Source organism: Loxodonta africana, chromosome 9, assembly GCF_030014295.1.
Source record: "Loxodonta africana isolate mLoxAfr1 chromosome 9, mLoxAfr1.hap2, whole genome shotgun sequence".
Taxonomy (NCBI): Eukaryota; Metazoa; Chordata; class Mammalia; order Proboscidea; family Elephantidae; genus Loxodonta; species Loxodonta africana.
The window spans coordinates 4,002,338-4,020,777 of NC_087350.1; the positions used below are offsets into that span (position 1 = coordinate 4,002,338).

The following is an 18,440-nucleotide window of genomic DNA, read 5'->3' on the forward strand; positions in this document are numbered from 1 at the left end:
TCATTTCCGTCCTTTAAAGCCACCCCATACCTTCCTTCAAGCCTCTGAGCAAGCCGTTCACCCTCTCCAACTCTGCTCTGGCCTCTTAACGCCGTCTATGGAAATCCACTCTACGGTACCTCCCCCAGTGACTCTGGCCAACCTCTATGTTCTGGTGACATTTCTCATAGTACTTAAGGCATTCTACCCTCATATAGAACAAACCTGTGATGCCTTTTTTTAATTCACAAAAATCACAGTTTTCTAGCTTTTCCTCTAGCTTACCGTAGCACAATTTTTATGTTCAATAGCTGTTGAAAGAAACTGAGCAATTTTGAAATTAAATTCTGTTCTGTGGTTATCTCCAAACTTTGCTTCAAATTTCTGTAAATTCAATTAGCTGGATAAAACAGTTGCCCTGGTGTTGATTCCAACTCATGGCAACCCTGTGTGTGTCAGAGTAGTGGGGTAGAGATTAAGAGCTCAGCTGCTAACCAAAAATGTTGGCAGTTCAAATTCACCAGTCGTTCCTTGGAAACCCTATGGGGCAGGTCTACTCTGTCCTATAGGGTCGCTTCGAGTTGGAAACCGTCTCAGTGGCACCTAACAACACCTGAGTTGGAATTGACTCCAGAGGTAGTGGGTTTGGTTTTTTTTTTTTTTTTTTCCGCCTGGGTGGACTCAAACCCCTAACACTTCAGTTAGCAGCAGAGCACGATAATCTTTTGCAACACCCAGGGACTCCTGGAAATTTAGGATGCCAATAACCATAGCCTTGGTTTCCCAGGTCTGTAAAACTTTTACAGGGATTGCAATTACCAGAATCCACTACCTTCAGGAAATGCAGTGCGGTGTGTGGTGGGGGTGGGGTGTAAAGTAGTTAGCCTCAAGGACTCTGCAGAGGCATCTTTTGTTAGGAAGCTTCCTTCCTCCTCTTCAGGAACAGCTCAACCTATCCAAGGAGCTCTCCTGTCCCTATCTCTTACGCCAGAACCTGCCAGGTGACGCAAGTAAAGCCTCCAGGCCTGGCTAATCCAAGACCTGTTCAATTGCTGCTACCTTTGCTGGTTTTGCTTCATATAATCCAGCACTTCAGGGCTCCTCTGACGTGTGCAGAGGCTGCAAATCCAAACGGCTACCAGAAAGGTCGAAGGAAGGGTCAGCGGCAGGATCCCGGACACAGCACTCCCTACCACTGCTCAGTGGGGCACCACATTTCCAGACCCAACCAGGTGGCGTAGTGGGTGCTAAAACTACTAACCAAAAGTCGGCAGTTCCAATCCGCCAGGCGCTCCTTGGGGACTCTACGGGACAATTCTACTCTGCCCTATAGGGTCGCTATGAGTCGGAATCAACCCGACAACAACGAGCTTTTATTTTTTTAAACCAAGGGTGGCGACACCAACAACTGCCGCGTGGAGCTACTCCACTACCTCAACACGTACTTCCGGCCGGGAGGAGAGACGGACGAGTCGCGTTTCTGTGACGCACTTCCTGGCGTCCCCTCCAAAGGCGGAAGAGCAGGGGGAAGGAAGGCCGGGTCGCTCGCTGGTCCCGCCAGCCGTCGGGCCGGCTGGTGGCCTCTCCCGGCGGGGCCTCCTCCGAGCCGCTCGCCATGGCGTCGGAGCGGCCACGGGAGCCGGAAGGCGAGGTGAGGGCAGCCAGGGGTTTGCCCGAGCCCTCTGCGGATGGGCGGAGAGGGATTGGGAGTCCGCGGCTCCCCTTCTACCCGTCCCTCGGGGCAATGGTCGCTCTCTCCAAGGCCTCAGCTCCGCACCGTGCCTGAGTTGACCCGCGGCGGGCGGACGAAGGGGCGGGAGCTCCCTGAGTCTCCGTCTGGCGGTGTCGGCGCTGCAGGAACCCTGCGATGTGTCCTGACGCCGGGGCGACGGTGGGCGTGGGCCGGAGGCTACTGACGGCGCCAGTGCGTAAGCGCGACTGGCCGGCAGCCACCAGCCTCGGCGGGGGTAGGGGGATGGTCGCGCTGGCAAACACCTCCCGGCGTTGAGAACTGTGTTTAAGTTAACGGCGGCGGATGAGCTTGACTAACTCCCGACTGCCCACACCCGAGGATTTCGTAAGGGCATGTGAAATGGTGCGCTTTTACCGCATTTTTAAGAAGAGGTAGTTTATTTTTAAAGCAACTTAGGTTTTTTAAAACGTTAAAAGTTTTAGCTCTCCATACTCAGCGCTACCCTAGGTGAAGCCCAGGCAATGGCATGAATTAGTTTTAAGCTTTAATTAAAAGTCAAGGCTGTAAGATTCTTGGTACAAATAAATCTCTAATATATCAAAAACTACTAAAAAAAAAAATTTACGAATTTTTAATTCCGATTCCAGCGGCTCATGGCGGCAGGATGGTTTTCTAGCAAAGCGTGTTTTTGCTTATCTACGAAACGAGACTCTTGGTGTCTCAGTAAAAATCAGACGTTTTGTGTGACGAGAAATTTCATGCAAATAAGCTTTTCCAGTGCATTTTGAGTGCTAAGTTAAGCATTCCGCCGGTGTATTTGCAACAGTTTTACAGTCCTCGGTTATTCCTAACCAAAGCTGAAAAGTAAAATACCGTTATTCCAAGTTTAAGACTTGGAATAACATTGTCCGTATGGTTTTAACTATGTAATCAGGGTTGAATCTTATTTCCACTTTAATTTGTTGACATCGTTGTTTTATTTTTAACATATCGAAGCCTACTTTTTCTAATAAAAAAAACATTGGGGAGAAATTGTTAGCAAATATTGTTTTCTTTGATAGGCATAAGTGAGTGAGTGATCACGAACCCTAGATTAGTATTTCTGGGGCTGCTAGAATCCAGTCCCTCTGTTTGTTTGTTTGCTTTTCGTTGAGCTCAATGTGTGTAGCCAAAAACACTTTTTTTTTTTTTTTTTACTTCAGGGCATCAAGTTATCAGCAGATGTCAAACCGTTTGTTCCCAAACTTTCCGGGCTAAACATGGCGTGGTCAGAGTCCTCAGAAGCATGTGTCTTTCCCAGCTGCGCAGCCTCCTACTATCCATTTGTTCAGGAACTGCCAGTGACTGAGTATGTATCTTTCTAAATATCATGCCTTACTTTGTTGTTGTCAGGTGCCTTCGAGTCGGTTCTGACTCAGTGATCCTGTGCCCAAGCGAAGGAAACACGGCCTAGTCCCACATGATCCTCACAGTTGTCACTATGCTTGAGCCCATTGTTACAGCCACTGTGTCAGTCCATCTCCTTGAGGGTCTTCCTCTTTTTCACTGATGCTCTACTTTACCAGGCCTGATGTCCTTCTCCAGGGACTGGTCCGTCCTTACCTAGGGGACTTTATTTCTTGGCTTTCAACGGTGATTAGACATCCAAATATGCTGTAACTAACACACTTTTAAAATTTTGCAGAGTGGCTAAATATGCTCCTCAGCCTAGAGTTTGAGCCAGTAACACAACTTCATTGTATTATACAGGCAAAATTGAAACTTTAAACTGTGCTCCCCGTTTTTTTCTTTGTTAAAAGTATCAAAATTCAAAGATTTGAAACATAAAGTTCTGAGCCGTTTCTATATGCATATAGGGGGACCATTCTGATTCCAAAATCAAATGTCTGGAAGGAGGCTAGTTACAATAAAACTCAAAAAGAGAAAAGAAGGGAGAAGAATAGGAGATCAACCACTGGCTAATCTTAAAATGATTGATTTTACCCTACCTCCCCCCCCTTAGTGAGATCAGCTGATACCAGGTCACAAGGTGGTCTCTGGCCCTCCAGCCACCTGCAGCCATGCTACCTTTTGAAATGTAAGTTAAGTAAGCCTGAGTTGGAATTGGCTCTGAGGAAATTAGTTTTTTGTTTGTTTGTTTGTTTTAAGCCTGGCTTTGAACAGGAAAGAAAAGAATAGCAGCTTTGGGTGGAAAAAAAGCCAATGGCAGGATTAATTTTGGGTCAGGAATTTTTTTACGGTTAAGGGTAAGAAAAACCTTAAAATGAAAGTAAGAGGTCATTGATTTTTCTCTTTGATCCCTCCATATGCACAATTATTTGGGGCAAACAAGATACCAGACTGCATTGCATTTGTTAGTAAACGTAGTTTTAGGATTCCCTTATGCATAAAGTTTAGAAATACACAGTGTTTCTAATAGACAGGAAATGGCAAAGGAAGAAGCTAAGTAAAGAAATAAACGTGCTTTTCATTTTCAAGGTTTAACATTTAAAAATCTTGCTATGGGACTGCTTGGAGCTAGTAATCGTGGCCTCCTTTTTGTGTGATGAATTCTTTGGAAATTGCTGAGTTTCACTTTCAACCAGATGCTTTATATATGCTTATGGAGATGGATTTTGCACAGTTACAGATTTTGACTTTAAATTCTATATTTGAGTTGAACGAAGGCTTATGTTTTCGTTTCAGTTTAATTTTTCCTTCTAAAAATTCATTCCACTATTACTTGAATTTGGAAAAATAATTGTTAACCTTTCACTTAATTGTGTAGATCTGTTTGTAAGGTCAGCATTAGCTTTAGTGCTTGTGTAAGAATCCTTGTATGTTACATTCCTTTGATACAGTTTAAATTTGTTGTCTTTTTTGTGTGTTTGCCTGCATGGTGTGATTGACAATAATTTACGCTTCGTATGATTATAAGCAAGGAAAAGATAGGCTCACAATATTCCTGCCTAACAAAACAAAGATAAAACCACTCAATTGCCTGTGGAGACTCATAGGTACCCTGTGCAGAGGTTCGAGGGGGTGGGGGGTACAGAGGGGGGGTTCTTGCCCTCGGTGCAAGCCCAAGGGGTGCCAGTTAAGGTGCCACAAATACGAAGGGTGCCTGGCTGAGGCAGCTAGACAGGAGGGAAGAAGTTTCTGTTTACACATCCCCTTTGTCAACGTCTGTTCATCATGAAATGGGTCGGGGAGACACAACTTAGAGATTGCTGCTGGGCGCTTGTTGCTGTGCCTCTGACCCCATGTGTATCGGAGTGGAACTGTATTCCGTGGGGTTTTCTCAGCAGTGATTTTATGGGTACCGATCACCAGACCTTACTTCTGCCGCCCTGCCAGGTAGGCTTGAACTGCCGACCTTTCGGCTAGTTGAGCACAGGCTGTTTGTGCCATTCAGGGACTGTTCCACTCCATAGCAACCTAAATCATCTATGTATGTTCTCTTCCCTTCACTTAAATGTGGCAGCCTTTTACAGACTGTCCACCCCCAGCACACAAAGCAGTGCCTTCAAATATATTTCACATGTTCACTCAGAATTAATTATTAAAAGTTTCTTTGTGGAAAGCACTACATGTTAAGGAGAAAAGTGGTTATCTCATGGTCATGTTTTTATAGACTTGAACTGATAAGGATGAAAGAAAAGGTACCAGTCTCCCCAGATTTTTGTAATAGGACAAGACAAGGAAATACTAGGGGAAGTGTTCTGATATAGAATTTACTACGTTTGGAAAATACTGATTACTGGCTGGTATAATGAACAAACTATAAATAGAAGGCTATGCAAACAAGGTAAGTTCTCTGTTCCAGGTGATGTCCAAGGCCAGTGGCTTTGAGAGTCACCTCCTCTGTGTGACAAGTCGTGTAACACAGGCTGTGATGATGTGTACGTTGTGTTTGTTATGATGTCCTTCCACTTTGTTCATCCTTGCCACAATCTGTGAGGTTGGCAGGGGGGTGTCATTATTACACAGGTTAGAAACTTTTTTCAGAAGCCATTTAAGTAGGAAATGCCAGGACCAAGAGTTAGCATTCGGTTCTTCTGACTCAAACTTGATTGTATTTCCCAAAGATGCTATTGTGTTTGGCAAGAGTTTGTTGAGCATTTTCAGCATCTTTTAATATTGGTGTGGAAGCTTTGGAAAGCACCAGTTAATGCTTTTAAATCTTAAACCATGAGATGATTAGCATGGGGCCTAGCAGTACAGAATAGCACAGGGCAGAGCTTTGAAGTTCATGGTTCCAGTCAGCTGGGTGGGTGCAGGAGGGGCTGTGTCCCACGCAGCACTGGCCTGACTGAAGGAACAAGGTACAAGATCTGTCTGTGAGAAGAGTAATAAGGGTAATTGTTTGGTGAAGCCATCACTTGGTTGAAAGCCTAGAGAGTACAGCAGAAAAGCTTTGGTTTGCTGGGGTAGGAAAAGGGAACTTTTGGTGGTATTTTGAATAGGGTCGTAATAATGACTCCTGGATTCTGGCTGGATTTTTAAGGGGAGGGGACTTGAAGGCTCTGACTAGATTCCAGGCATCGGAAATAGACATCTGTTCAAAGAAATATTGAAAGGTTTCCAAATATTGAAAGGTTGCTATGGGTTTTGGTGGGTTATAATTAGATAGGTCTCCAGGCTAACACACAGGAGGAGTGGCAGGGTCATTTGTAGGAACAGCAGCTGGAAATGGGGCTGATTTGGGAACTACATGTTAGTTTTGGATTTATATCCATTGCATTTGGAAAACACAAAATATTAAATGGGAATGGCCTCTAAGTTGGAGGCCTGGAGTTGGCAAAGGTGATGGATTGGCAGTGTATATGTGAGTCAGGAGGAGAGGTTCAGACTTGGGATGAGTCTGACAGTTGAGATAGGGAGGCTGCAGAGGAGGTGGCACCATGGGAAAGTGGGTGAGGCTGGGAGTACAAGAGCTGAGAATACCAGCTGGTGGAGCTTTTCAGGCAACATGATGGAAGAGGCAGACCCAGCTGATTGATGTCTTGAAGGAGAGGCTGTTAAGTTTGGCAAGAAGGTGATCATGGGGGACACAGAGGCTTTGGTAAAGGAGCCAGGGGAAATAGAGCAGTTGAGAGATCAGTGGGTACTGCACAAATCCACAGGACAGGGTGGCGTTAGGAGGTGAACTCCTAATAGCAAAAGGGGAGGTAGTTTGAGAAGGTGAATGTAAAGAAGGTATGTTGCTGTGGGCTTCATCTGGGAAGTTTATGGCTACTGGAATTTTCCAGACAAGCAGTTGAAGCCACAACACTGCTGTTGGTTGTCTGTTTTATATTTTCTATTGTGTTTCTGTTTTCCTGGAAAGGAAAAATAATTAACTTTTCAGAGAAAGGCCCATGAGGGGACAGAAACCCAAGGATGCGTGAGTAATTTGTCCAAAGTTGATGACTAGATAGAACTGGGGCCCAAACCAAGGTCTCCTGATTCACAGATGAAAATTCCTAAAGTGCCTCTAAACTATGCCCCTCCTTTCTTTTTTAGCTACTAAATTCCGTTTGTCTGTTTATTTGTCCGTTTTTGAATGTGGAATATTCTTTTCTTAATTGTGTTTGCTATCAACCCATCTTCTCTACCCTTCTTATCTTATGAAGAATAGCTTATTCACCTGCACCTGAAAGCTGCCTCCCATTAGATTTTCCAAGCATCAGACAAAATAAAAGAGGGATGCCCACAAGCATCTAGGGAGTGGGCAAAGCTTTCTCTCTTCTGTACAAAGAATGAGTTTCCAAGACACTGCGAACAGCATGAGACTGTGTGTTCTGTGGGGGCAGAAAAGGTCAGTAAAAAAGTTTTGTTTGGCTTCGAATTGAGAATATCTCACTGGTAGAATTAATTACCTGTAAGTAACAGACTTTACAAGATCTAAACTTAGTCCACAGTACATAGAGCAGTGATGGTACAGGACAACGTAGAATTGATCGAGTACTGAACGAAAGGGCAAGCTAACATGGTAAACATTCTGTTAATCTGTTAGGGGTGGAGCCTGTAGAGAGACTGCCTTTCTTTTCCATTGTAGTCTCTCTTACTTGCAGAAGATTAGAAATATGATTTTTGGTAGTGTTAACAGGCTGAGGGTCACACACACAGGAGGTTTCATGACTAGATTTAGGTTCTGCTGCCTTTCACTGTACCAGTGCACTTTGTTATTTCATTGGTTTATTACAAGAAAATTTTCAGCTCTGGGAATTCACAGAAGCATCTGCTGGTGCTGATTTGAGGGGTTTTCACTTACAAGAATGAAAAGATTGTGCTTTGTAACTATTTTAACTCTGCCATGGGCATTTTGTCCTTGTATCAGCATACATAGGGAAATGATTGAAACCTCTAGCAGTATACCAAATTAGCTAAAAAACAAAACCAGTGTTAAATTATATTTTGGTTTAGTGGCATGAATAAATTGAGGCCAGTAACAGTTTTCAGAGATGGGGTCCGTTTCATCAGTAAGATGTGTGGGTCTTAGACTGCTGTGCTGCGCAGCGCCCCCTTTGCCACTTTGGTCCTGACAGTCAGCAGAGCACAGGGTGTGGTGAGCTCAGGCAGAGCAGGCGCTGGAGAGGACCATCTGCAGGAATCTGGAGGCCTCGGGGAGGCAGGCCCTGCAGGTCGTTGGGTAGGAGTTGGATTGGGTAGTCGTGTGCTCCATAAAAAGCACATGGTCTGGTCTTTATGGCCATTTTGTCAGGAGAGCTGACAGAATGAGACCAAAGGTTGCTGGAGCATCTCCTAGCTATATTGTTGTTTATTATAGTGCAACCCTCTCATGGGATTCCTGGCTCATTCGTGAAAAAATACGGAGAGGTCAGCAGCTTCCTTTATGTGTTAAGAAAGAAATGCTTTTATTTGGCTTTTAATTAAGGATATTCCACTGTTAAGATGAATGACCTCAAATGCATTAAAAAGTTTGAACTAGTTTTTTACAAAATATTAAGCTGCTTGGTTTATGGTATAAAATCTGCAACTGAAATTTACACTCTTTATTTAGGCAGAAAATATATACGGAAGATATGACCTTTGGAGCTTCAGCTTTTCCACCTCAGTATTTATCTTCTGACATAACTGTTCATCCATACGCCTATTCTCCTTACACCTTTGAGTCTACACAAAATGTTTGTTCAGTGCCTGGCTCCCAGTATGAGTACAGCCAACCTGGTTGTTACCAAGATTTCCAAACAGTTATAGCCCGAAGTGAGCACACGTGCCGTCTCCCTCAAGAGGCTAAAGGTCTGCTTAAGGTGAGTATGTGCTGCAGGTTTTGTTGTGCCTGTGAGCCGGTCGCTTAAATGTTGATGATGTACAAGCATTGGTAAATTCATGCATGATATTTAAGCATCACTTATCTTTTTCTTGGATTTTTAAGAATTAATTTGCTCTAACTTTTTAAAAAACGATTAAATGGTGAATGATTGTGAATTTATAATTTATGATCTTTTTTCCCCCTAGTGGTCACTTTCTTATTTCTTGTTATTTTTAATCTTTCTTGCAGAAAAAAACATACCATGAGCCAAAGTTTGATCAAAAAAGGGCTGATGGAACTATATCATCTGATACAAAATCAGCTAAAGGTTCCCATCATCTATCCATTCCTGCAGAAAATAGCTTGAAATCAGGTAAAAAATAAATAAAAAGAAAGAAAAAACCTCTACAGTAAACTCCCAAGTGTCTGGCAGAATGAGAGTGTTGCGTTAACCTAAGCCACCCACCAGAGAAGTCACAGCTGTCTATACAGGCTACCTCTGTAGGGTTGCTCATAGCGGCTGCTCCAAGGTCCAGGGATCTCAGCTCGTCACACCTCCTGGACGCCTCGTCTCCTGTTGTGTTGTGGGCTCTGTGGTGGGCCCTTGCCATGTTATAACTGTGAGTATTCACGAAGAGCTGGTTTAGGGTTACATGGCAAGCAGGTGGTGACCAGAGCTTTCAGATCATGTCCTTAAATCAGAGCAAAAATATATACATATAATCCTTTGGTTGTGTTTGATCATGTTCATTCCTGAAATAATTTCTCTGATATTCTGTTGGGGCTATTCTGACAGCAGGGAGAATTTGATTGTGGTTTCAGTTCCATTCTAAACACTACCAAACCTGGGGCATTATAGTTATTCAGGGGACACTGTTTTTATCTGTGCCAGAAGTCATGTCTGCTCTCGGCTTGAAAACTACTCTTCAGTCTGTGGCTGAGAGTTAGCGACTCCACATGGTGTCTGCCGGTTTTTTCCTGTGAGTTAGTTATTCACTAGTGCAGTTTGGTCACAGACATCACCTATTTATGTAATAACTGAAAACCTTTCTACTAATGTGCTTACTGTGAATGGTCTACCACTTTGTTTACAGGTATAGTTTATATTACTTGGTGTATAAATTTGTCTTTTTACATTGGCTTCACTCATGAACCATCTGGTACATGGAAATGTAAAAGGAAAGTTTGCTTGTTAATTCTAATAACTCTTGCTTTATAATTAAATACGGGGGCTTTATGGTGTGGTAGCCTGCTTCACCATTCATTTGCATTTAAAGGAGAAAAATGGGGAAAAGGTTACAAGTTTAACTCTACTTGCTTTCCTGCACCTAGGTCAACTGAAAAACTACAGAAATTTTATACACTTAAATGTATTAGAGTCCCTTTAAATTTGCAGAACTTTAAAATGTTTACTAAGAATAATGACAGTGTCCAGCTGCATCATGAAGTTGAGGTAGATATTTCGTACACTTTAGAACGACCCCTCAGGTTTGCAGTGGGTTTGGTATTCTGCATGGCGGCCTCACCAGAGTGATTGATCCTTGGGGTCAGTCATGTTTTACACCATTACACAGAAGGGTGACAACTCTTGCCACAGTTAGGGTGTTTTGACAACAACCTGTTGCATAAATAGCAAGAGACTTTCTACTGTATAATTTAAGCTTGAGGACAGACCAACAAGCCATATCTAAATTTTTACACCCACTTTCCATTTTACACTTACAGATGTCTGTCATAAACGCACAGACAGGAAATCCAGAGTCACTGAAAGTGGATCTACCTCCAAACCTGAGTTTGAATTTAGCAGGTTGGACTTTCCTGAACTGCAGAGTCCAGAGAGCAGTGGTATATTAGAGATACCAAAGCAACCCAAATGGGGCCCTTTGCGCTCCAGTACGCCCAGCATTTCTCTCCTGAGAGAAATCAAAGCACCCGCAGTGTTATCAGAGGTCAGTTGAGGTCCGTTCTCTGTTTCTCTTTCTCTTCTTCCCTGTCTTCGGTGGTAACGGCTTATGGTTGGTCTGCCTGAGATCTGCTAGGATGTGCATTGACCCTTCCTTCATTACGAGAAGCCATTTTCCTGTTAAATTGCTGTGGGAGGTGAGGCTGGTGAATTTACAGCAGCCACTTTATTTGGGCAGATTCTCGACCGCCTTCGTGCCCGGCATTGGCCCTGGGTATGTGTGCTGGCTGCACAGTCTTGGAACTCCATGTCTTCATCAAGGGGAGGGAGACACAGGTTGCTCCAGAGTCAGTGGGTACTTACAGCTCATGAGAAGTGGTACAGGGTGCGTGGGAGCCTTGGGTGGGGGGCTGGGAGGGTGACATAGTACTTGCGTTACCGTTGGGACATGCAGTAAGGTATACAGTACATAATGTTTACGTACGATTTACCACACTGATTGCCTTACTGTGTAGTCCCACTGTTTTGTTTTTTTTTCTTTTAATTTTCTTTCCAAAAGAAATCTTTCTTTCTTGATTGTATTAGTAGTGTCTGGAAACACTAGAAACGTATTAAGAAAAAAATATATGTAATTGTCTGAAGTCATGCAACCATGTGAAAACCATGACTAATACCTAATCTTTTTTTTGTAGTATATTGTGGGAATGGGGGGTGGGATAGGGCTTCCTTCAATTTGGAATTATGCATATGTATAAAAAAAAAATTTTTTTTTTTTTTTATAGTCTTATATTTGAATTTTTAGAAACCTTTGTGGTACTTTTTTCCATGTCAGTAACCATTTCTTAAAAACAATTGTTCCATTGAATTTGTCGTATCACTCTGCTGTGATTTATTTATCCATTCTTGAACAGGTAAGTTGTTTCTAATTTTTCACTGGCCTCGGTGAGCGTAAAAGTTACATTTACTAAAAAATCAGGCTGTGTTCTAACAGTTTTGTTTTTATTACTGGGCTCAGATACAATGAAATAGCAAAGTGAGTAAATTTATGAAGCATATTAGCTTTAAAGATAATTTTGAGTCAAGTGTCTACTTCACGGATTAACACTGAAGCTACTTATTTATTTTTGCCTCTAGTGTTGTTGGTCAATTGGAGGTGTCTGTTTTAATACGCTTATATATCCCCATCACCAAATACTGTCATTATGTGTCCTATGTTCAGTTTGTGAAACAGCTAGATAACACATTGTCTAAAAAAATGATTATCACCCCTAAGTACTGTGCTCCTTTAAAAAACCACATACATGACACCAAACAGTCAACAGTTACTTTAAAACGAAGATGGGAACAAAAGGGGACAAGGAAACTAGATTAATGGAAACAGAACAACCAGAATGAAAATAACGAGAATATTCATGCATCGTGAAGAATGTAATTAATGTTACCGAACAATTTGTGTAGAATGGGAACCTAAAGTGCCGTGTAAATCTTTACTGAAAGCAATAAAATATTGAGAGAGAGAAAAAAAAAAAACCCTAGCCCTAAACTTAACTTTAACCTAAGCCCTAGAACTATACCTAACACTAACTCAAACCATAACTGGATGCCTAGCCCTAACCGTAAATCTAACCCTAGCCTAACCTGGACAGACCTGAGGGTGGGGGGGATCGTGTAGACAGACATATATCTGCTGATGTGGGAAGTTGTCTGTAATAACTTTTTTTAAGTTGTACAAAGTTAGTGTGGTTTGATCCCGTTGTTGAGATCCATATAGAAAAGATGCACATACATTTCTCTCACAGGCTGCTACCGAAGGTGGAGCTTTCCTCTAGGGAGAGAGATGTGCGAAAAAGAGGAAGCTAACTTTTTACGTTATGTACTTGTGTATTTGAATATTTAACACGTTTTGCAAATTTTAAGAAGGATAAGGAAACTACATAAACATTAAATATCTTTCTATTTCAAATAGTAAGAAATTAACTGGCTTGTTTTTTAGGGTGAAATAGTGGTCAAAAATAAAAATCCCACTGAGTCTGTGGCTGATAGTGCTCCCAGCAGTTGTTCTTCATGTACAAGAGGTAAGAGTGGCTACAAAATATTATTTTAAAAAATTGGTTGTTTATTTTCTAGGTTCATTTTGAACCCCAGTGCAGTGGAAATGTTTTGGCTTTAAAGTCTTCTTTAAGGCAGCTGATGGGTTGTGGATAAACTGACATCAATGTTTGTGTAGAAAATTTAAGTAAATGAGATCCCACATCCGTGCTTAAGGAGTATGTTGTTGTTGCTGTGTGCCCTTGAGTCCATTCCGACTCACAGCAGCCCCATATGACAGAGTGGAACTGCCTCATAGGGTTTTGGAGGCTGTAATCTTGATGGGAGCAGATTGCCAGGCCTTTTCTCCCATGGTGGTTTACAGCCAAGCCCTTAAGCATTTTGCCACCAGGGCTTCTTTAAAGGAGTATAAAATAAGAGAAAATCTAAAAATATTTATGCAATTAAGTGAAAAATTTTATGGAGTCAGAAATCACTATTACCTATGCCAGTGCATCTCATATTTTTTGTCTCGGGATCCCTTAGTACTCTTAAAAAATGAAAGCCTCAAAGGAGCGATATCTATCAATATTTATCATATTAGAAGTTAAAACTGGGAAATTTAAATTATTTTTTAATAATTCCCTTAAAAACAGCAGTAATAAGCCCATTACATGTTGACCTTGTGACCTGTGTTTATGAGGCAGAACTGTTTCCCCAAAAAGAAAAGAGAGTGAGGAGAGTGGCGCCGTCACTGTTTGACATTTTCCAGTCTCTGCAGCATCTGACCCTGTGGGTCTGCATCACTGGCAGTGTCAGGCAGCCCAGGGATACTGCACACCCTGAGAGGGAAAGGCCAAATCAGGCCTTAGGACTACTGTGAAAATAGTTGTGATGTGGGCCTCCCGAGAGGCTCTCGGGACCTTGGCCCATTGTTTGAAAACTCCTGGTCTGTCTTATCCTAGCTAAGAAGTAACCTGTTTGGAGAGTTTTAGTAGATTCTGCCTCTTAAATTCACAGTAGCCTGTCCTGTCAGAAGAATTTTTTCATAAGGTATTCCACAGTTACCTACAGGTGCCTTTTTTTTTTTTTTGCATTCTTAAGTTTGGTTCGTACAAATCGTCACTTTTGGGGACTGCCCTGAGGCTGCCAGCTGAACTACGCTAAAAGCTAGGTGTTGATAAGAACTGTCTCATGCCTTGTGGTGTAGCCATGAGCTGCTGACAGGTGTTAGCTTCCAAAGGTCATCTGCCAGTATCACGGATGTCCTTTTTAAGAGCCCTGGTGGCACGGTGTCTAAGTGCTCAGCTACTAACTGAAAGGTTGGCAGTTCGAACCTACCGGCCGCCCTGTGGGAGAAAGATGCAGTAGTCTACTTCTGTCTAAAGATTTACAGCCTTGGAAACCCTATGGGGTAGTTTTCTGTCCTTTAGAGTTGCTATGAGTCAGAACGACTTGAGAGCAGTGGGTTAGGGGTTTTGGTCGTTCTGTTTTGTCTGTATAGAGTTTGATGGGCACCTCAAAAGTAGTGCTGCTGTACTTAACGCAGTGCTCTAACAAACGAGAAAAATTGCCAGTTGTGATAGCTGAAGTCTGGTGATCTTTGACTTCTGATGTTAAAAGCACACATCCAGGTTAGTAGGGCTGGAATTTGATCCTTAGCTCGTTAATTCTGTGTGTCTGCCACATGGACATAATTGTGGATTGTTGTTTCTTAACTGAAAATGTTTGTGTACCTACCCCCCTCCAAAGTTAAAAGACCAGTTTCTGTGAAAATTAACCTTGTAAGTTAAAGGGAAAAATTCAACATGCATGCTCCAAGAAGAAAAACAAGTTTAGTGAATACTGTAGTTTCCAAGAGGATGTGTTGAACAGTAGCTTAAATTTAACTATGCTCTGGGTAATTACCTCATGTAATGCATGTTTGAGTAACTAAGGAATTTTTGTTTGCTGTTGGGATTGTTCAACAATTTTGGTTGTCTTTGAGCAGAGTTATCTTGGACACCGATGGGTTATGTTGTTCGGCAGTCATTGTCTACAGAACAGTCACGAGCCCCTAAAAATGTTACCTCCATGATAAACCTAAAGACAGTTGCTTCGTCAGCAAATCCTAAAACTGTTAAAGTAGTATCTTCTGAAGTTTCGTCTTCTGACCCTTCCTGCAGCAAAGAGAAACATATTCTTCATCCTTCTAAAAAGGTACGCATCACACTTTGGTTCTGTTGCTCCTCTGTACCTCTAGATGCTCCACTTTTTTCTCACTTGGACCTTGAAAACATAATAGATTATCATTCAAGGAATAAAATGACAGCTTTTGTACATGGGGGAGGGGTATGCATTCTCCTCCTGTGGTCTTCAGAGTATCTGTGAACCGTTTGGAATTCTTTAAAGGAGATGCTGGCGTTAAGTTCATGCGGTGCTGTGTAAATTCACTGCATCTTTTGTTTCCTCCAGTCTTTTGTCTCTGGAATACTCTAGTAGGGTCCTAGAAGCAAAATAATTGAATTCCACATTTTGTAATCATCTGGTTTGTGTTACTGGTTCTAGGTTAATTGCAGTTTATTTCTTTATTATAAGATAGCATTTCAGAATTGATTTTTTTTTTCCCTTTTAATTCGGATGTTATTTCTGTTGATCCCTAGACTTGATTGTTCAAGAGACTTTTGTTGGTCTAGATTTTGCTCTTAATTTTCACTGTGTACTTATACACTATTTTAGGTTGACACAAAGTCTTATTTGTTTAGTGCAGTGGTTTCTTGTCTTTTTGAGTATGAGTCTACTTTTTGATATCCAAAAATGTCGTAACTCGTCCCATATAAATGGGAGCTGTGTGTTTGTGATTATTATGGGAAAATACAATAGTAAAACCTACAGTGATGTCAGATATAAGTGCTTATTCATCTCCATTTCCTACATTCATTTAAAGAGTAGCAGTATGTGTAGGTGATGAGCCCTTCCTTTGGCTTACTGACAGAGCTTGGCTGGTGGTGGAGCCCTCATGCCTTTTGAGATCCCTCACTGCTCTCTCCAAGGTCCTCCAGGCGTTTGTGTGCAGACCGGACAGCTACAGCCCACTTGGTGTGATGCTCTGCTACACCTCCAAGTCGCTATCCAGGCCACATTCCTAAGATGGACTTAACATTCCAACAGTTAACAAATTTTGTTTATTTTCCTAGTCTTTTTTTTTTTTTTTAAATCATACATGCAAGAGACGTTTATTTTAGGAAATTCCTAAAAGAAAGATAAGTAGGGGAGAAAAATTAACATTTCCAGTAATTTATCACTGATGGATTTACAATTTATAAAACTGGACTGATAGTGGTCATAGTGTTTTTTTTTTCCTTTAAAATTTTCTGTATTATGAGTTTTTAAATATGGAAATGATGCATGTAATACTCCAATGATACAGTTCTGGGAAAAAAGAATCTCTCCCATGCCCAAATCTATCAGTTTTCAAAATGACTTGGGTGTTATAACTACTTTAACTGGTTTTTTTTTGCCTTCAGGATCATTTTCCTGAATGCTGGCTCTTTGTAAATAGGGAATGAGAAGTCCAAATCTGAATAAAATTGTCATGGAGTTATACAACTCGATGTCTTAATTTTTATCTAGTACATGGAATTAAAGCATTATAATGAATGTCCCCATGTTTTTTTGTTGTTGTTGTTTTATTTGTTTTTTGTTATAGTCCAAAGCAATACAAGGTGGCAACCCTGAGCAAAATGAAGTCTTGAGAAAGAATAAGAAAAAGAAAGAAAAGTCTAAATCAGAATACGAAGTCCTGACAGTTCAAGAGCCACCAAGGATTGAAGTACAGTTACATTATAATTCACCTTGTATGATGTAGTAAATGTGTTTTTCTTAGTAGAAGCATGGGTTCTTACCAGTTTCCTAAGTGAAAATATCTAGCATTTTCTTTAATGATCATTTTCCTAGTACCAAAGAAAAGAGCAGTAAGCCACTTTCTGTACTTCACCTTTGTTTCCCAGAAGAGGGCCTGGGTTGTAGCAGGCACTGTGAAGAGTTCAGTGAGTGAATGAATGAATGAAGAGTTTAGAGACAAACTGCTTATATTAGAGTTAGTAGTCTGTGTGCCATGTTACTAATATTTACACCTCAGAATCTCCTTTAGCAGTTTTTTCTCTTGCTTTAGAATGCTGACTTTTGCAGGGCCTCCTTTTCTATCCAGAAATCTCATGATGTGATTCAGCGTACAGAGATTGAGAGTACTATAGATCCATTGGGAGTTCTGGTGAGGAGAATGTCATGGCTTCCAGAAGAGCTGTGGAATCATGACCCCATGTTCCTCCAAGGATAACCTGTCCTCCCAGGATACACCTAGGTTCTGGCCGCATTTCCCAGGTGGCCACTTCCTTTCCTTACATGGCCACACCAGAGTAAGGTGACCTGGCTGCTTGTGTAGGGGAAGAATCTCACAGAGCTACTGCCTAAATGCTCGTCCTGAGGTATCCCCACAAACCTGGAAGGACTCCGGGGTTCTTGGAATATCCATTTGGGAAAAACTGGGTTATATGTCTGAAACATCATTATTCAGATCAGTGAACAATTCATGATGTTTTCTGTTCTGTATTTCCCACATAACTTCTCCAAGGCACCTCAAATATTAATAAAGATGACATAAAATATCTTTAAGTGAGGTAAAAAGTGTTTTCTAGCAGGTACACTGCCTGTGTTCTAACCTGCATTCAGCACAAGCACAGAATACCTGAACCTGCTGCATCTAGATTTGATGGTTTCTCTGTGATAAACAGAGCTGAGGAACTGGCGTTTGAATATCCTCAGCGGAGGTGGTTAAGGGTCAGCTCTTTAGACTCCTGAGATGCACCGAGATTCTTGGTGGCACTGTCCTTCCGGGCCACATAGTGTTAGCGCTGTGGTGTTTAGTTTGTCACCTTTTAAAGGTTAAAGCAGAAGTCCTTATGTGAGAGGGTTTGGGATGTTTTATGTTTCCTTTGAGAACTTTTGTGGGAGCTTATTAGAAGAAATATGGGCAACCAAAAGATTGCCTTTGGGCATATTTGCATTCTCGTGGTGAATGAAGAGCTAAAGGCCCGTGTGTGGTTGGTTTACTTAGGATGCTGAGGAGTTTCCCAATCTGGCGGTTGCATCTGAAAGAAGACACAGAGTAGAGTCAACAAAATTTCAATCTAAACAGCAGCCACAGGTAATTGTTGGATTGAAACCACACTTGTTTGAGGATTAACTTTTCTTTCTAAACTAAACTCTTAAGAAAAACTACTTCTCAGACTCCTTGTATGCTGCAGCAGGTGGATCTGTTTGGGGCCGCACCTTCATTGGAACACTGGGCCAGTATGTCGAAACAAAATTGCTTTTAAACTAAAACGGCTTGTGGCTTTTGTAATAAGATTGTTGGTAACTGCTATTGCTGTATCAGAAGGGGGGGGGCAAGAACGGCGTTATAAAACTCTGCTTAAAAAATGCATTGACTTAGTTTATTCAGCAAGCCGCAGAATTGTGAGGCGGTACTATCTGACAGAAGAAACCTAGGAGAGCCAGCAAAATAGTATCTTAAGTACAGTTGGCCCTCCATATCTGCAGGTTCCACATCTGTGGATTCA

General features: G+C 41.8%; 1 protein-coding gene across 9 annotated transcripts in view; it reads left to right on the forward strand.

Moving 5' to 3' along the window:
- Window positions 1-1,498: 1,498 nt before the first annotated feature.
- Window positions 1,499-18,440, forward strand: part of SECISBP2 (SECIS binding protein 2) — a 50,990-nt gene continuing 34,048 nt past the window's right edge. For 3 of the 9 annotated variants that reach the window (XR_010322913.1, XR_010322914.1, XM_064291008.1), the window contains exons 1-9: window positions 1,892-2,074; window positions 2,875-3,020; window positions 8,658-8,907; window positions 9,159-9,282; window positions 10,635-10,858; window positions 12,806-12,887; window positions 14,831-15,039; window positions 16,529-16,651; window positions 17,936-18,025. Coding sequence is in view for 7 of the 9 variants with exons in the window: in XM_064291008.1 (XP_064147078.1) it covers window positions 2,015-2,074; window positions 2,875-3,020; window positions 8,658-8,907; window positions 9,159-9,282; window positions 10,635-10,858; window positions 12,806-12,887; window positions 14,831-15,039; window positions 16,529-16,651; window positions 17,936-18,025 (1,308 nt within the window). In the remaining 2 variants the exon portion in view is untranslated. The other 6 variants (XM_064291010.1, XM_064291011.1, XM_064291012.1 and 3 more) reach the window with 6 other exon arrangements.